The sequence below is a fragment of the Lepisma saccharinum genome, chromosome 28, assembly GCF_977018435.1.
Source record: "Lepisma saccharinum chromosome 28, izLepSacc3.1, whole genome shotgun sequence".
NCBI classification, from domain to species: domain Eukaryota; kingdom Metazoa; phylum Arthropoda; class Insecta; order Zygentoma; family Lepismatidae; genus Lepisma; species Lepisma saccharinum.
This window is the reverse complement of record NC_139256.1, coordinates 10492047-10511324: the sequence shown is the minus strand read 5'-3', so window position 1 is coordinate 10511324 and position 19278 is coordinate 10492047. Positions and strand designations below refer to the sequence as shown.

Sequence of the window (19278 nt, the reverse complement as noted above, 5' to 3'; positions counted from 1 at the left end):
TGGTGCCGTGCCTTCGGAGAAGGTCGACGTGCAGCAGTCACTGCAGTGGCGCCATACCCATTCTCCAAAAGCCAAAAAATTCAAAACGTCAATTTCAACCCGCAAGATGATGGCAACAGTTTTCTGGGATGGCTACGGCATCCTGCTGGTGGAATTCATGCCGCCTGGAAGAAAGATTAATGCTGAAACCCACTGCCAGACTGTGAAACATCTTCGATGTGCAATTCAAAACAAACGGAGAGGCATGTTGTCAAGTGGAATCCGCTTTATTCATGACAACGCCCGCCCCTATGCAGCGAATGTCACCAAGGATCTGCTTGCACAGTTTCAATGGGAGGTCCTTCACCATCTGCCATACAGCGCCAACCTTGCACCCAGTAATTACCACCTGTTCCTGTACCTCAAGAAAAATCTTGGTGGAAAACACTTTGCCGACGACCATAAAGTCAGGGAAGAAGTCACAACTTGGTTCCAGATGCAGGCGGCGGATTTCTACGATTCAGGGATACAAAAACTTGTTCCGCGTCTGAACAAATGTTTGAACAATGGTGGCACTTATGTGGAGACATAGCCTCTGTATCAGTGTATCAAGTGTAACTTTAGTTGAGAGCAATACATTTCTTTTATATCTTATTTTTGGTTTGTATCTTTACTTTCCGGAGTTTTAATTTTTCAGATATACGTTTTTTATGTTGTTTCGAATGTTTTAGAAGCCTTTTCATTTTGCCTATTTTGCCTATTTGGGACCCCACTGCCTATTTTTAATTATAATGCCCTTTTTGCCTTTTTCAAATGAAATTTGAACATTTTTTTTAAAAAAAATGTGTAAATAAATTATTTTTCTCCCAAAAAACGTTGTTGGCATTTATTTTTCTTCCGTTTATTATGTGAATAATTTTCGCCTTATTTAAGTAATATTGAACTCACGTATGGAAGGAGGAAAGTGTGTTTAAAGAAAATAGTATTTCATGCTGAGTTAAGATATTGCCTTTCCGTTAACATGTCCTTGTGAATGATTGACTGCTGAAAACCTGTTGCAGAACACCTGCACAATTACGTCATCACGTCCAGCGTCCGTGTCAGGAGGTTATTGACAAGAAACAGCACTAATGCCCAAGGGCCTTTGCATGGATTCCAAAATCAAGTTCTCTATCTTTAGTTTAGTTCTGCACTTTGGAAGGAAAGGATCGTGTAGTTGTCATCATGCCGAAATTTAGTGTGCTATTAAGTGGTAAGTTACATGGTTACGTGCATGAATTTGGTGAAAGCACATTTTTGACAGATGGTACTATTCTTCTCTGCAAGATATGTGAAAAAACATTCAACCATGAGAAAAAATACTTTATATCTCAGCATGTGTCAACAGTAAAACATAAATCTGCAGTTGCCAAAAAGGTTGGACAGAAGAAGATATCCCTAATTTCAACAGTGGGCACTTCATCCAACAGGCAATGTCAGTTTTCTCTTGAACTGTGCAAAGCTTTCATGGAAGCAGGGATACCTTTCTGGAAAGTGGAAAACAAGTCACTGAGGAAATTCCTGGAGAAATACACTAAAGAAACGGTGCCGTCGGAATCTACGCTGCGGAAAACATATTTAAGCATCTGCTACGAAGAAGCTCTGCAAAGAATTCGTGCTGAAGTTGGTGGAAAGAAGGTTTGGATTTAAACAGATGAAAGTACTGACGCTATGGGACGCTGGATAGCCAACGTCATCATATGAACTATGGAACCAACATGCGGAGAACCCTCGTAATTTCTTCTCACGTCAGAACAACTAGAGAGAGCCAGTGGTTCGTCAATAGCTCAGTTATTCTCAAATTCCCTACTTCTGCTCTGGCCAGATGGTGTACATCATGATGACATGTTACTTTTTATCAGTGATGCAGCTCCCTATATAAAGAAGGCTGCCATAGCATTGAAAATTCTCTTCCCGAACATGCTTCATATCACATGTGTAGCCCACGCAATGCACAGAATCACCGAAAAAGTTAGAGTGTTGCACCCAGAAGTGGACAGGTTGATTTCGAACACAAAGAAGATATTTCTGAAATCTCCCTCTCGAACCCGAATATTTCAGGAAGTTGCACCTGAGCTTAGTTTACCTCCGCAACCAGTCTTGACGAGATGGGGAACCTTGATATCAGCAGCTATATATTATGCTAACCACCTTGAAAAAATCAGTGAGGTGATCGATGCTCTTCCAGAAAATGAAGCGGCTTCAATTCGTGAAGTGAAAAAACTCCTGTGCTATTCAGAACTGAAGAATGAACTGTCGTTTATTTTTGCACATTATGGTGCATTGCCAGAGACAATTACAAAGCTAGAAAAAAGAGGTGAGACTCTTGTAGCATCCATGAAAATCTTCGAGGAATCTATGCAGCAGATGATGGAAGTGTCAGGAGAAAAGGGGTCAGCTGTTGTGGAAAAGTGCAAATGGGTAGTGAGTGCAAATGATGACTTGAAACAATTGAAAACAATTTGTGATATTCTAAAAGGTGAAAATGCTGTTATCGAAATGAGTCCAGCTACATTTGCTTGTTTTATGTATGCTTCATTAACATTTTGCCAGAAATTATAGATAAAAGTAAGTGACTTTCAAATGTGCCTTTTTCAGTTTATTTTGCCTTTTTTCCCATTTTTAGTGCCTATTTTCCACATTATAAATGCCTTTTTGCCTGCCTATTTTAAGGAAAATAAATGCCTGAACTTCCGGGCTCTATATATTAGAATATTAAAATAGATATTATGCAATCAAAAAGTATAGTTTGAATTTTGCATAACTTCCAGGATAATTACACTCCTCAAAAATGTCTCACAGCATTTTTGAGCAGCCTGTGAAAGACCAATCAATATGCCGGAAAAGTATCGGCTGGTATTGGTTGATGAATTCCAACCAATACTTTCTGATGCCGATACCATACATCGGCATCGGCTCAGCCCTAGTTTATTTTATACCCATAAAAATGTTAACAAAATGGCACAATGTTGCACTAAATTGTAAGATTTTTATAGATATATCGGATCAGTAAAATTATCTGTAATTTTACTGATACATCTATATCAGCCAATACCAATAGAGTACCGATTAATCTCTCCCATCCCTAATTTTTTATATTAATGTCTTTGATGACAGGTAGAATGAAAGTTGTTTCATTTTGTTAAAAGAAACAAAGTTTTCTCTCTTTCTCTTTTTTCACATTTGCTGCTGGACACACTGGATGTGGACTTTCAAAAATGAAAACAGAAGTATGGAGATGAATATCAGAGAAGTTCTCGTACATACAGATGCATTTATTCCTGATTTTCATTGCACATTACTAATCCAAACAGTACACGAACACAGGATTTTTCATTTATGTATTTTATGCCTCTTCTAATTTCTCATTATCCTCGTCCATCTCCATATTCCATGCCTAGTGCTGGTACATCAGTTTATTCAGGTGATGGGTCCTCAACCACTGGTTCTGCATTAAATTGTAAAGAATGTGCTTTTTGTAGCAGCCCTGCGGTATTTTCAGCATCAACTTGTGCTGGCATTGTTTCCTCAGTAGCATGTTCAACTTCTTGTAGAGTAGATTTCCGTGCAGATTGTGCTGCTGGCATTGTTTCCTCAGTAGCATGTGCAACTGGTTGTAGAGTAGATTTCCGTTCAGATTGTGATGGCATTGTTTCCTCAGTAGCATGTGAAACTGGTTGTAGAGTAGATTTCCGTGCAGATTGTGCTGGCATTGTTTCCTCAGTAAGATGTGCAAATCGTAGAGTAGATTTCCGTGCAGATTGTGCTCGCATTTTTTCCTCAGTAGCATGTGGAACTGGTCGTAGAGTAGATTTCCGTGCAGATTGTGCTGGTATTGGTTCCTCAATAGCATGTGCAACTGGTTGTAGAGTGGATTTCTGCTCTTCTACTTGAGATGTCATTTTCACTTCAGAAAGCAGCGTCGTTGTTGATGTTCCTTCTGCTTGTGAGGATGGTGCTGTTGTTGTTAGTAGTGTTGATAATGATGCTGTCCCTGCTGCAGTCACCACAACAGCTGATGCAGCTATACTCGGTGGAAGAAGTATGGATGGATCACCGCCTACATCCATTTTTGTATGAGCTACTTACAGTGAGATTCAGTAACACTGACTGAGGATTTGCGGCCAGATATTACTTCTACTGTGGGTTTACCTCTTGTATTTTAAATTTATGGTATTGTATGGTGACAAACTAACAATTTGCAACACCACTTTGTACTTTGATAATCAAATACTGAAACAGGAAATGAAATTGGTTAGAGAGGAAAACTGCCTAGAATTTCTAGTTTGTCATATCAACTAAGTCCACAACTTAATCGCATTGCTTGTCCTGCACTGTGGTCATATAGATTAAAGCAGCAGGCTTTGGGCTCAAGCTATGGGATGCACGCATTGGTTTGAGTATCTTGGGAGGAAGCGTAAGAACTTCTCCTGAAATTTCAGCCAGTGTGTAGGACCAGTGGCCACCCACCATCATGAGGAAATTGGGAACTACGAATGAGCCACCTTAGGTCTCACTAATGAAGATTCCAAGTCAAAATGATTGATTGATTTGGTTTATTTTACTTAACTTTTCTGCCACTTTGGCTAATCTCGAAGATCAGGGTGAGTGATGGTATGATGAAGCTGATGAAGGACACTCACTAAGGATGTCCATGCTGGCATTCGAACACAAGGTCTCTGGCATCGTAGTGCAAGGTGCTATAATAATCATTCTGCTATGGAGGGTGGCAGGTTCGAGTTCTGGCTTGGGGCCTGGGTGTTTGTTTGCGACTGTCCCTTCTGATTGGTTGATTTTGGTTTATTTTACTTTGCTTTTCTGTGACTTTGGAATAATTGTGAAGATGATGTTGGGTGATGATTAGAGCTGGCTGTTTTGAATGGATGTTTTTTTTTTTTTTCAATAAAAAGCCATTTTTTTAAAAAAAAAAATGGAAATTGTGGCCTTTCTGGCTCTTTACCAATTGCAGCTAACCTATTTCACTTGAAGTTACTGTTATGAGTTTACAGGTTTGTAGTGACATATTTTACAACTAGCTAAAAAATGTACATGATGTAGTAGTCAAGAGGCAGATATTGGCCAATCCCAGTGGACACATATTGCGTAATGGTTCAGATTCAATTTTATTTTTTTGGAAATTACAATAATTAAACGTTGTTCAAAATATTGATCAATTTTCTTGTGTAAATATTCTTCTTCAATTATATGCATCAATTAACCAAGAAATTTGCTTCAGAATATTCAAGAATTATATCAGGATATTAAAATAGATATTATGCAATCACAAAATATAGTTTTTCGTGCAAAATAGAAATAAGGTTTGAATTTTGCATAACTTCCAGGATAATTACACTCCACAAAAATGCCACGTGGCATTTTTGCGCAGCCTGTGAAAGACCAATCAATATGCCGGAAACGTATCAGCTGATATCGGTTGTTGAATTCCAAACAATACTTTCTGATGCCGATACCACTGGTTTTGGCATATACTGATACATCGCCATTCAAGAGGCAGATATTGGCCAATCCCAGTGGACACATATTGCGTAATGGTTCAAATTCAATTTTAACCTTACCTTACCGAGCTGTGGGGTGGGGTGGGTGGCTTGCAGACCCACCACCTCTATTTTTTAGATTTTTCAACTGTTGAAAATAAATTATAGTGTTCCCTAGGATGTTCCCAATATTTATCTATTACTTTTGTTCATAAAAACAAATGCAATGTAATTTGGAGGCAAAATGCACTTGCTGGGCATATGAGGTGCCATCTTAGAATGCATCTCATTCGAGACACTCATGCCATTCACAGTGTACAATTGGTTAGTAATGATGGTAAATATTATATTTAGTAAACAACTGCACTTTTACAAACACAAAAGCATAAATAAACCATTATAATGGATTTTGTGAGTTTTAGTGAATGATAAAATATATGTGACACACTCATGCAATAATTGGTTTTTACTTTTTATTAATGATAGTAATTTTTGTAATTATTATAAATAATAAATAACTCCACATATACAACAGCTAAGAAAGCAGTGATTTAATAATAAAATCGTTTCTTGAATTTTAGTGATTAAGAAAAATGTGTGGGCCTGTGAGCCGTAAGTATGTAAGTTTCTTGCACAGCATGGGTAAGCTAGGGTTAAAACTAAACGTGTAGTCCTGATGAGCACATCTGACCATGAAAAGGACTTAAAACAAGCTTTTACATTTGTATCTCAATTTAAATGTTGATGTCATAAAATATGAGAAATGTTAATAAGAAAATAATCGATGTTTCGAGACAATTAAAAATCTTTACTGTTCACAACAGTATGCAGAAGTATACTTATTATGCGAATGTGTGTATATAACCTGTTTGGCAGAGCTTTGAGATGGATGTGACACGCGACTCTTGGAAACCAACCCTTAGAAGTAAATGCAACCTTTCGAACTGAAGCAACATAAGCTGCAAGTGTCGCTTGTGACTTGGGCTGTAATGTTTTCTAAGGAAACTTTCAGGTCACTTGGAAGCAGACCATCAGTAATGGAACCTTTTGAACCAAAGTGTGATATGAAGCTAAACATGTCACTTGCATGTTGCTCGGACTATACTGCTTTCTCAATGGCGTGCATCGTGCTGCTTCTGCTGTTGCATGCACGGTGAATGTTTTGCTTTACTGAAGGAGACTGTGTCGCTTGTCATCTGTACTTCAGTCTGAAAGCTCCTTCAATAGAGCACATCATGTCACCTCGGTGTTGTTTGTGCATTCATGGTGGATGCTTGCTTACAGACTGAAGGAGCCCATGCTGCTTGTCAATTCAATGTGACAATCCCCACTGCCATGTGTTGCTTCGGTATGAATGTTCTCTATACTTTACAAGATTTTTAACTACTTCATCAGAGATTAAGATTTAATTTAGGCTGTAAATCACGGAGAACAAATTGCAAGTACTACTGTTGGAAAAGGCCAGCTTTTTGATAGAAGATTCCGTTTATAATCATGAATGGGCCTCTGGAGTGGAATAAAGTAATGCTGTGGCCTTGTAATGAGAAGGGGTGCAGAGGTTCAATCCTCAGTGGAGACAGAGTGCTTTGAATTTCATTTTAAACTGTAGGTTCGGTCCAGATTTCATTAGTAGATTTTTTTTTTCCATTTGTGGCCAGTGTTAGGGCCAGTATTTTTCAACCGCCTGGCTGCAAAAGATCCATTGCACTCGGGGGTTGATGACTAATTTAAATCTAATTTTATACATAATTGAACTATGATTATGCTATAGTTGATATATTAACATTAATTGAGGGTGCATATTAATTTCCATATAAACTTTCAAGTCGAGAAATGTATTTATTAGTAAAATAGTTGGGATCTGGGCATTGTAAGAAATAAATTTACTGGGTTGTTGCCTCACAAAGGTTGAGAACCACTGCAACAAGCAGCTAAAATACATCACTAGTTGCTCTGTGTCCATGTTTAGTGGCCATTTAACCAAATTTTACATGATGTACTGGAAAGCCATGTTTCATGTATGTTCGTATAACAAATTCAAACATTAAAAATAAAATATCATACTATTAGGTTCTATTAAAAAAAATATACAAAACTACTCTAGTTATGTGAATATGTTTATACTACATAGATATATTTAATAAACCTACCGAAAAATGAAGATAACACTCGAACAAACCCCTCATTCAAAAAAGCCAGTTTTTTTTGAAGCACTGTTTGTCTATCTACGAATTTCATATTGTAAATTGTATTTTATATTTTGAAATGAGTGTCTATTTTACAGTAGGGAGATAAACGAAAACCATGGAACAGGAAAAATAGTGTCAACTCCTGTATTTTCATTGATTTGAGACACTTTTGTGAGAAAAGCCAAAAAGAACCCAACTAAAAAAGCCGTGGAAAAAAACTCAGTTTTTTGTCTCCAAAAAAGCAGTTTTTTTTCCGACCACTTCCAACTCTAGTGACGATATAATGAAATTGATGAAGGGACACTCACAAACACCCATGCAAGACCGGAATTCAAACTCGGGGATCTCTGGCATCATAGCATGCTGTGCTAACCACTCCACCATGGAGGCTGGCGAGAATGCATTCAAAGTTACAAAATAAGCATTCATAAATGCATCTTTGTTCATTATAGTTGTTACGTCTTTGTTTATAAAATCATTGAAAAAGTTCTCCACCAAACATGTCCTCAAGGCACTAGATTAAAAATGAATACCATCAGAAATCTTACTTCAAAATTGTAAAAAAAATATTTCAACCTTCTATTCAAGTTGGGTGTATTTTTTTGTTACTTCATATTGCAAAATCTTATTTTCTTGAACAACAAATTAACATATTTGGTCTAGGAATTAATTCGTGCGGTTGTTACGCACACATTGAAGCTGTAGTACAAACACAAAATACATAAATACCTTAAGAAAAATATTGTCCATCGCGAGCCATCACTTTCGCCCATCTGTCAGGCAAGTTACAGATTCCGTGGCGAAAGAAGTCCTCATCCTTTGAAGTGATCCAGTCAGAGACCCATTTTTCGATATCTTCTGAAGAAGTGAACCGCTGTCCAATCAAATCGTTATTCATGCAATCGAACAAGTAGTAGTCCGAAGGAGCAACATCTGGTGAATACGGCGGGTGGGGTAAAACTTCCCATCCGACATTTTCTAAATAGGTTTTGACCGGTTTTGCGACATGTGGGCGAGCGTTATCATGTTGAAAAATAAGTTTATCATGTCTGTTCTCCCATTCTGATCGTTTCCTGGCCAGAGCTTGCTTCAAATGCATTAATTGTCGCCGATAACGATCTCCATTAATAGTTTCACCCGGTTGCAGCAGCTCATAGTACACCACACCTTTCATATCCCACCATATGCACAGCATAACCTTTGCACAGTGAATAACTCGTTTCGTTTGTGATGGACCTGGTTCACCTGGCTTCACCCAGGCCTTTTTTCGTTTCGGGTTCTCGTAATGGATCCACTTTTCATCGCCAGTAACAATGCGATGCAAAAACCCCTTTCTTTTCAGTCTTTGAAGCAGCAATTCGCAAATGGTTTTTCGTCTTTCAACGTCTCTGTCTTTCAATTCATGTGGAACCCAATGTGACATCTTTTGCATCATTCCCATGGCTTTGAGGCATTTGGAAACTGTTGTTTGATCAACGCCTAATGCTTCTGCAAGTTCTTCCTGCGTTTGACACGAATCCTGATCGAGCAATGCTCTCAATTCTTCGTCTTCAAATTTTTTTGGCTGTCCAGGTCGCTCTTGGTCTTCCAGGCCGAAATCACCACTTCTAAACCGTGCAAACCACTTCTGACACGTTCGCTCAGCTAGCGCATGGTCACGATACACTTCCACCAAAATACGATGACTTTCGGTAGCACTTTTCTGCATGTTAAAGTAATGAAGCAGAACACCCCGCAAAAACACTTTATCTGGCACGAACTGCGCCATGTTCAGTTGACTACAAAATGCTGTTGTTGACGCGTCAATCAACTGCCCTATACTACGAACGATGCGCGCTGACAGGAGTTTTCAACGCATGTGTGGCTACACGGAACTGTGGGACGATACGCTCGTTACGCCATCTCTTGTCCAGGTGCAGAAATTAATTCCTAGACCAAATATATATTTAGAATAAAACTAATTATACAAATATGCAAGCTTATTTTGTACTCTTCAATAACACTTATTCAACATCTAATAATTGTATCAACATTTATTTCGTGCAAACATATGGTATTATTTATTTTTAAGAACTGGTACTAAGTTACCCTCAAGATTCTAATATTACAACTGAATACATACAGAAAAAAAAGCAGTGAGGAAAACACCCAACTCTTGCATTTGCAAAGATGTTACCATAGAAACACACACACACACATATTCATGTTTCATTCTGTTCTTATGTGATACTCTTGTAATGAATTAAATTGTTGACAGCATCAGTAATTGTCCCAACATTAAAACAACAATGGTTTCTTATTTAAGCAGAGTGTGCATAGATGATAGATTGATTCATAGACAAATTGATGTATGGATTTAAAAAAAATGAAAAAATTGCTCCCCTGTGCTTTGTACCATGCCGTGAAGGTGTATAGGGGGTGTGGAGTTAGGGTCCTGCACTTTCTTGATCACGGTCAAAGGTAGCCTCTGGCAACCTTTAGCCCCTAGAGTTTCCTCCAGGTACCCACATATGGATAAAGCAAGTTGGAAATGTGTTTGCTTGGTGTGTAATATATTTTTTTTATTTGCTTTATTTTACTTTGCCTCCACTTTTGGCTAATTTGCGAAGCTGGGGCTGAGTGATGACGTGATGAAATTGATGAATGGACACACAATCATCCATGCCCAACCTGGGATTCAATCCCGTGAACCCTATCTGCCACGGGGGGCTTGTAGGTGTATAATATGTTCGATTATGTTTCGAGAATATTTGAATATGAAATGAAAACATTCACAAATGTTTACATTTTGAAAATACATATGCAAATCATTGTTGACTCCAAAAGACAGATTAGTGGAACATTCCAAATGTTTGTGTCAGTGTGTCAGTTCATGAAGTTCTGAATAAGCACTGAGAGTAATATATATTCCAGCAAGTAGGTACTATTTGAGTTTGCCTGCCCTGCCATCCTCTGCTAGAATCTTTCCTGCCTCACCTTCAAACAAATCCTGGTTATTGACCCCGATAGATCTGGTATATTCTGTCAATGGGGTGAGGCTGATAGGAATATATGAAGCCATACCTCTCCTTGCCAAATTTCATCATTGGATATATGAAACTAATTACTTTTAATTACATGTAAGAGATTTGTTCTGTTGTAATCAACTTATTTGCCTAGGCCTGTTAGCTGCTGATACCCTAGTGGTTCTTAACTTTAACTCATGCATTTAGTTTGGCCTCCGTGGCAGAGTGGTTAGCACAGCACAGTACGATGCCAGGGGTTCTGGGTTCGAATCCCAGCATGGATGTTCTTTGTGAGTGTCCCTTCATCAATTTTATCACATCATCACTCATCCTCATCTTCGCGATTAGCAAAACGTGGCAGAAATGCAAAGTAAAATAAACGAAATCAATCAGTCAAAAACCAAATCAGAATTCCTGTACTTTTAAGATCAGTTTGTATGTGTGTACAAGAGAGAGTAAAAGTTATTTGTTGTTTAATTGAAGCATTTATTTGCATATACTCTAAAACTAATATATTTTTCTCAATCATTTTGAATATTCTACAGATACAAGCATCTGATGGTGACGGTCTTATATATTCAACACGTCTTATTTAAAATGTTTGTCATGTAATCAGATGTAGAGCTTTATAATTGTCAGGGTGTCTACCATTCTGGAAATTATGGAAAAGTCAGGGACAGGCATGTATACAGGGGGGGCGGCTTAGGGGGCTCGAGCCCCCCCGAAAGTTTTGGGTTTACACTAGATAAAATGAGTTTTTTTTGTTTATTGTGGTGTGAAATAAAATAATGTGACAATAATTTAAGGAGAGAAACAATTATCGAGGCAAGACGGAGAATGTTCCGTAACCCTGTTATTGATAATAGCACGTATCCAAGATGGGGCACAGGGGGCTCGACCCTCTCCCCAGGAAATTTTTCAGTTAACATTAGATAAAATTAGGTTTTTGGCTTCTTCAATAATGTGAAAATAATTTAAGGAGAGAAATAATTATCGAGGCAAGACGGAGAATGTTTTATACTCCTGTTATTGTTAATAGCACGTATCGAAGGTGGGGATGAGGTGGCTCGAGCCCACCCCCTCTCAGGAAATTTTTCAATTTACACTAGATAAAATTAGATTTTTGGCATCTTGAATAATGTGAAGATAATAAATTTATAAATCTGAGAGAAATAATTATCGAGACAAGACGGAGAGTGTTCTATAACCCTATTATTGTTAATAGCACGTATCCAAGGTGGGGTTGAGGTGGCTCGAGCCCCCCCCCCCCAGGATTTTTTTATTTTACACTAGATAAAATTAGGTTTTTGGCTTTTTGAATAATGTGACGATGATTTAAGGAGATAGACAATTATCGAGACAAGACTGAGAATGTTCTATAACCCTGTTGTACATAATATTGCACGTAAGCTTTTCTTGTTGCAGCGCACTATGTAGAGACTTATCACCATTTGGAAGCTGCACAGCAAAGATAGCGCCACACGTAGGGCGATTCGTTGTAATTTCTAATCTCTGGAAGGCGGGAGAGGGTACGTTCTTGAATGAGAGAAGTAGTCAACTACTGGCAATATTAACGAATCGTTTTATCTGAAGAACGTTCTAGAATATAATGAGGATATAAATACGCGGATTCAATTTTTTCGGTTGATCTGTACAAAGAATCGGTTAATGAGATTTCAGAGGTAAATGTGACAATTCATAGTCGATTAGTGATCAGTCAGCGTCCTCTGGTTGCTTTATAAGATATAGTGATTTGAAAATGAAGACATTGACGACAGTAGAACTTCCGGGACCTCAATGTAGTGCTAGTTCGGGGAAGTTCTTCTGCAGGAAGAACGCATCTTACTTTAATCTCCAATACGGAATGATGAAAACTTCTGGTGAGTTGATTTTTAAAAATGTGTCCGAGATAAAGAGTGGCGTGCCCAGGATTTTCGGAAGGGAGAGGGGTTACGCATACCTACTATTTTTGGTGGTCAGTCCTGATTTTAACATATTTTCCTGTCTTTGACGTTCTTCTTTTATGTTTAAAAAAAATAAGGAATACTGGGTCAAGTGGGGTTATGACCTCACCAACCCTCCCTTGGGCACGTCACTGGAGATAAATGAGTAAGCATTTGATCATACTGGGAGACGAAATATTAGATGTGTTGGGAACGGAAGAGTTTTCACTGTGCGTTAATTGTTTCGTGATCCAGTCATATTCGAGAAGATTTCCTTTGTTTCGTGCCGATGTATGACAAGACAGCGGAAGCTGTGACAGGCATTTTTGAACACTTGTGAGTGCTAAGGCCTGAATCTGAACAATTTGGTAGGTTTTGGCTTTTATAAGAGCTGCAAACATAGAAGGACAAGACACGTTAGTGGTATTCAGGCTCGAATCAGAGAGACATATTCGAGAGCTGTCTGCATCCAGTTCGCAGCCCACAATTTGAATCTCGCGTTGTCGAGTGGATTGTCCATCCCGTGCATGTGTAACAGCTTCGTAAAAACACTCAAAGACACCATAGATGTTTTTATGCCTGATGAGATGAAATGGACAAACACACATACTGAGATGGTTCCGACACACAATGTTAATGCATGGAAACAGAGGAGTCGAGTGGTAAAAATGTTCCGATTTCACGTTCTGATTAAAATGACAGCCTTACAGTGGTGATGATTTAAGGGATAGTTGCTCCCCATTTTTTTGCCTCAACATTATGGCCTCTTAATGTTAAGCCTTGTCTACCAAGAGAAAGTAAACTTTCCTTCAACGCCCTCCGCATCCCCCCTCGTTTTGGAACCCAATTGCCACCACTGGTCTAAAATATACAATTGTGAGGTTCTTACTATACCCTTTAAAAAATGGTGTTGAGGCCCCCCCCCCCCGAAAGGAATTCGTGGATACGTGCCTGGTCAGAGAAGTTACTTTTTCTGGAAAAATCATGGAAGTCTCCTGGAAATTTACTGTGTTTTGGAAAAATCTAGATTTTTGTAGTAGTGCATTAAAAGTAGGGTTTTGAATAAAGAGAAAAGGCAAGCAAGAAATTAAGAATTTGGTACAGTGAGGATTGCCAGTAGTTATAGTAAAAATTGCATAATTTAATACTCTAGAAAAAGGAGCCATGATTACAACAATTTTGAAGTAGAAATCTACGACCACAAGTGACTATTGGCATTTACCACTTTCTTCTTGCAATTTTTGGGTTGTGTTTGATTCATAATAGGATTATGACATGTACTAAATTTGTCTATAATTGTGTATTATTTAAGCTATAATTGTTATGATTTTTCATCAAAAAGAATTCATTGTTTACCATTAATCAATATGAAGCAAGTATTATGCAAAAGCTCACCCAATGGTTAATTTCCATTCAGTTTCCCTTCTTGTATTTACTTTTAACATGTGAAGTAAATATTCTTGAAATTTGTTTATGTGGGATTCTAAGTTTGGCGTTTAGCCAAGATTTGAACACATGTTTAAATACATGAATTCCCATAATGATTTGGTCTGGAAAATTTGGGTTCTTGGTCTGCAAAACCTGGAAAAGTCAATTTTTTTCCCCTACAAAATTGTAGACACCCTGAATTATACTGCATTGTAAGTCTTATTTTCTAGATGTCCAACAATGGTTATGCTTGAGACAAGAAATATAATATTATTATTTCCCAAAAAATTGACAGGGCTATAGGCTGGTTTCCCCCAACTGTGATACTCGGTATTCAGTAAAAAGTGCACCTGTCAAACAGTAATTCACCAGTAAACAAATGAAGAATTAGTGGTTAGTTGTTTCATTCTCATAATACTACATATATGTGAAAATATATGTAATATATTACAGTCGTGAAAAGTTGGCATGTTGAAATAGTCTATGTGTTTAGAGAGTTTCTGCTGCAATTTTCCAGTGAGTGCACCAAATATTGATGGGCCACAGTTGCTGGACTCTGTGCTTGTGGGTTCGAATAATAGTCTGAAGAACAACCAGGAAGTGAGCTGCATGCATGGGACAATTTAACTCGGTGATTGAGCAGCAGCTGAGATAGACCACAGTGATTATGTGTGCTCTCACTCCCCACTGTTGGGAACAGTAATTTAATTTGACGTGGGAGTCCGTTAAACAGTCAAATTTATTGTGTGCGTTTGTTAGGGAATTAGAGGCCGTTTTTTTTAGCATTGCACATGTTCAATCTTATATTTTATACGTACTGTGGAGAATTTAAACACTTCAAACATATTTACACTAGTGCAGTGTGCCAACCTCTGTGGCAGAGTGCTTAGCCACAGTGTGCTACGATGCCAGTGGTCCTGGATTTGAATCGTAGCCTTATTCTTGTGATTGTCCCTTCAACAGTTTCATCATATCATCACTCATCACAATTAGCCAAAAGTGGCAGAAAAAATCACAAGACACTGAATAAGAAATACAATCAACTAGTGCAGTTTTTCTCAACTGATGGACTCCATCTTGATTCCGGGACCTGACATCAATTATATACCAGGTTGTGAGACGTTCTGAAATTTGCCATTTTATTAGATCCAATAGTTAGCAACTAATTTAAACCTATTTTTATATTTGCCAACAAGCCATTCTTTAGACAATCGAACTATTACTCTTTATGATTATTCTATAATTTATTAATATACCTTCAAATAGTCCCCAGATATCAGCTTGAATTAGTATTTTTTGCATTAAGCAGTAAGTTTTTGTAATATTTAAAACATTTTTTTTTCTTTTTTTACAGAAAGGTTGCTGAGAAGCCTAATTCAGGAGTCAATTACATTCTGACAGATGGAAAGCTGGAGTTGGAAAGGGTAAGACAAAATAATTTAATTTATCCTTGTTGCCACAATAGACATCGTATGATTGATGACGTAAATTATCAAATTACTTTTGTAGTTCACTTTACTATTATTTATGCAATGTTTTGATGCCACACATGGACATCTTCCTCAGAGTTATGTATGCAATTAATTTTCGTTCAATATCATTGCATGTCCATTACATTTTGGATAGCAGTTAATGAAAGAAGGATTGCAAGAACAAGTTACCACAAAGTTACCACCATCTTCTGAGAGTTGATATGCAGAAAGTGCTAGAAACAAAAATTACTTGGCACAGTTTTAAAAATGCTTACGAATAACGCAGTCACTGTCTTGAGATATATTAGTGCCAAGATTTCTGAAAGTTTGGAAAATGTGTGAGCTTTAGGTTCCCATCCCCTCCCCCCTGCCAGGGTTTCAAATATGATTGTGGATCTATATAAGACGTCACATTACTTTTGGGTTTGTTTTGGTTACAAATTATGACAAAACTTTTGATAAACAACAACAAAATGCCAATTTATCTTGAATTTTACACTTAACGCCTTAAGTGTGGAATTTTCTGAACAAGTCGGTACTGGGAAATGTAGTTCTTTTGTAGCAGAATTCGATTGAACAAAATGAACTGAAATAAAACACCAGTATTTGCCTCCCTTCTTTTATGCAGTATTTTTTTATATAGAATTGCTTTCATGTGTGAAAATAAATGTAAATGATACAATAATACACAAATATAATTTTACAATAACACAAAAATACAAGAATACATAGCATGTCAGCATGTATGTACTTCAGGCTTATGCAGAATAATATTTCTGGTATGGAAGTCTTTGAATCAAGTGCAACTCAATGTTTGTGTCACACAAAGTTTGCTTTTGAGACATATTTCAGTTTTCTATTATGCACAAACTACAGCACATGAGAGCAGACAACTTTTCTTACGTCTAACTTATATTCTCTTTGTTCTTCTTTTTTTCATTTTCTTCCTCTTTTTCGTCTGCTACTTTTTTTGTTTTTACTTTACTACAGCTAGCATAATCTCACCTAATGTGAATTATTATGTTCCCAACATCTGGGTGAATATATACAAGGTAAGTCAAAAAGAATGAAACAACAGTTATTATGACATTACTATTTATTTATGATAGAAAATCAGACAAGGCATCAATATAAAGAAAAACTCTGGATGTTTTACTCACATGACTCATATTACAAAGATTCAACATGGGAACCACGTGTAACGCAGAAAACGTCCAAACGATAATCAAGTACTTGCTATGCAGAGACAGTTGTCCACAGTTTCGAAGGCACGAACAATTCGCAGTTGTAACTTTGACAAATCTTTCAGAAGGGTGAAACATGCATTACTACCAAAACACATTTGGAAATGTCTTTGCACCATAGTGATTGTATAGGTTCTCGATACCTCTAACACACAACATGCCTTCTACTGGTCATTAGCCATTTTGCAATAATGGCGATTCTGGTGAAGCAGCAGCAAAGCAGCATTAGCCCACTAAATGGGAATAAAACTTCCAGAGTTTTTCTTTATATCGAGATCTTGTTTGATTTTCTGTCACAAATAGTTACATGATAAAAACTGTGTAAAGTTGTTTCATTCTTTTTTACTTACCCTGTATATGCCACATGCAGTCAGTCGTATCCAGTCAAAGTTAACTCAAGGCATATGTATATATACACTGCAATAGCACACTGTGAATGCTATATATATATATCTGCCATCTACACTTAGGGGGTTAAATTTCCAAACATGTACTAGATGTAAGTCAGCTGTTTAGGTGCTACCAATTATAACATGCTTCCGAGATGAGATTGTAATCAGAGGGACCATCACTTTTGAGATACAGCCTTGAGATTTTTTACATTTGTATAACATTTCTTTCTGTGTATAAGAAGAGTATAGTTTGCAGGCAATGAAAGCTAATTATCAGTAAGTGTGATTGGTTATTTAATAAACCTCAATGTGGTGTAGAAAGTAAGAGAGTCGCTTTTCGACTGTTGCTAGATATCAAGAAGAAAGCAAATATGGGAAGGAAGTGTTTTTTTTTTCAGGGATAGCTGAATAACTGTTATGTTTATTGTTTTTATCTATCATAGTTGGTTCTATTTTGTTAACTCATGTCACATTAATATGAGGCGCATGTAAAAAAAAAGGGCCGATATTTTTTAAAAAACAAGAAAATGATAGGAGAAGAAATTTATTGTGATTGATAAACAAGTACATACCTTGGCTATTTTTCGATGTAGTCACCATTAACCTCCAGACATTTCTGATAGCGTGGCACAAGCTTCCGTATACCCTCTGCGTAAAAATCTGCCGCCTGAGAGTGCAGCCAGTCCAGAACTGATGTCTTGAGCACATCACTGTCGTTGAAACGCTTCGATGCAAGCCACTTGTTCAGGTGAAGAAAAAGAAAGAAATCGCTGGGAGCAAGGTCGGGGCTGTAAGGGGGATGATTGAATAGTTCCCATCAAAATCTTTGAAGTGTCTCAACAGTACGAACGGGCGTTGTCATAAATCAGAAACATTCCAGAGCGTAGCATTCCTCTCCGCCGATTTTGGATGGCACGTCGCAGATTATTCAGAGTTTCACAATACACCTCTGCTGTAATTGTTCATCCTGGTTCCAAGAATTCCACAAAAAATTCCGAAAACACGGTTGCCATGATTTTGTGAACTGATGGTGTTTGTTTGAATTTCTTCGCTTTAGGAGAACCAGAGTGCCGCCATTGCATTGACTGCTGCTTCCACTCCACAGTGGCGTACGATATCCACGTTTCATATCCCGTCACTATGTGCGAAAAGAGGTCATTCCCATCCTCCCCCCACCCCCAGCGGACCAAAAAATCACGTGCAACTGTCCTTCTTTGCTCTTTGTGAGCGTCTGTCAGCATTTTTGGTACCCACCTCGCACATAGTTTGTGATACCCCAGGTTGTCAGTCACAATTCGATGCACTGTTTTCGCAGGCACTTGTGGAAACTCTTCGAGTTCAGATATTGTGAACCAGCGATTGGAACGCACTTTCTCGTTAACGCGTTCCACCAGATCGTCCGTTTGAACACTAGGCCTTCCGCTACGCTCATCGCCATGGACATTTGAACGCCATTCTTGAAACTCTCTGCACCATTGTCTGACCTTCCCTTATCACTATTGGTCCATAAATGACACACAATTCACGATGGATGTCAGCTGCATTCTGTCCTTTGGCGTTCAGAAATTGTATGACAGATCTCACTTCACATTTGGCGGGATTTTGTATTATGGCAGCCATTTCACCTTACTGCTACTCGCACGTACGCAACCACACTCTGACGATTCTATCTCTGTTGCAAGCACAGAATGCTAGGGCATGCTCCTGCGCATGCTCAACTTCATCAGTGTTGCCAACCCTGCATAAAAAATTATCAGCCCTTTTTTTTGACATGCGCCTCGTATTATAACCAGGGATAGAAAAAACTAAAGATAATTCAGGTGCCAGCCTAGCTTTACAAAATAAGATAAAGTTATGCATTTGAAATGATACATTAAAACCTAATTTATTAATTAATATAAGATTGGATCAAACATAATTCATTTTTAGAGATACTTATTGAAGTAGCCATACATCAGCTCCCAGTCATCCTTACGAAATTGCATTATGTGTGTGTATTTGATTTTCCACGAAAATACACACAATCAAGAAAACGTATACTGTACTCGGACTGGAGTCCCAGGTTTGAATCTCAGTTTGGAATGGTTTTTTT

At 37.9% G+C, this 19278-nt stretch overlaps 2 protein-coding genes across 2 annotated transcripts in view; one reads left to right on the top strand and one right to left on the bottom strand.

Moving 5' to 3' along the window:
- Positions 1–19278, top strand: part of LOC145980755 (DNA repair protein XRCC1-like) — a 104002-nt gene that overhangs the window by 69574 nt on the left and 15150 nt on the right. Inside the window, exon 10 of the mRNA XM_083113815.1 lies at positions 15433–15502. Within this exon, the coding sequence (XP_082969941.1) occupies positions 15433–15502 (70 nt within the window). The remainder of the gene's footprint in view (positions 1–15432; positions 15503–19278) is intronic.
- Positions 3306–9878, bottom strand: LOC145980793 (uncharacterized). The gene is made up of 2 exons (XM_083113880.1): positions 9825–9878; positions 3306–4251 (listed from the first exon to the last, which is right to left on the bottom strand). Exon 2 carries the CDS (start codon positions 4086–4088, stop codon positions 3435–3437), a length of 654 nt encoding a protein of 217 aa, XP_082970006.1. The 5' UTR covers positions 4089–4251; positions 9825–9878; the 3' UTR covers positions 3306–3434.

What these genes read in the sequence shown, in the direction of transcription:
- LOC145980793 (XM_083113880.1), bottom strand. Translation starts at nt 4,088, where the DNA reads ATGGATGTAGGCGGTGATCCATCCATACTTCTTCCACCGAGTATAGCT.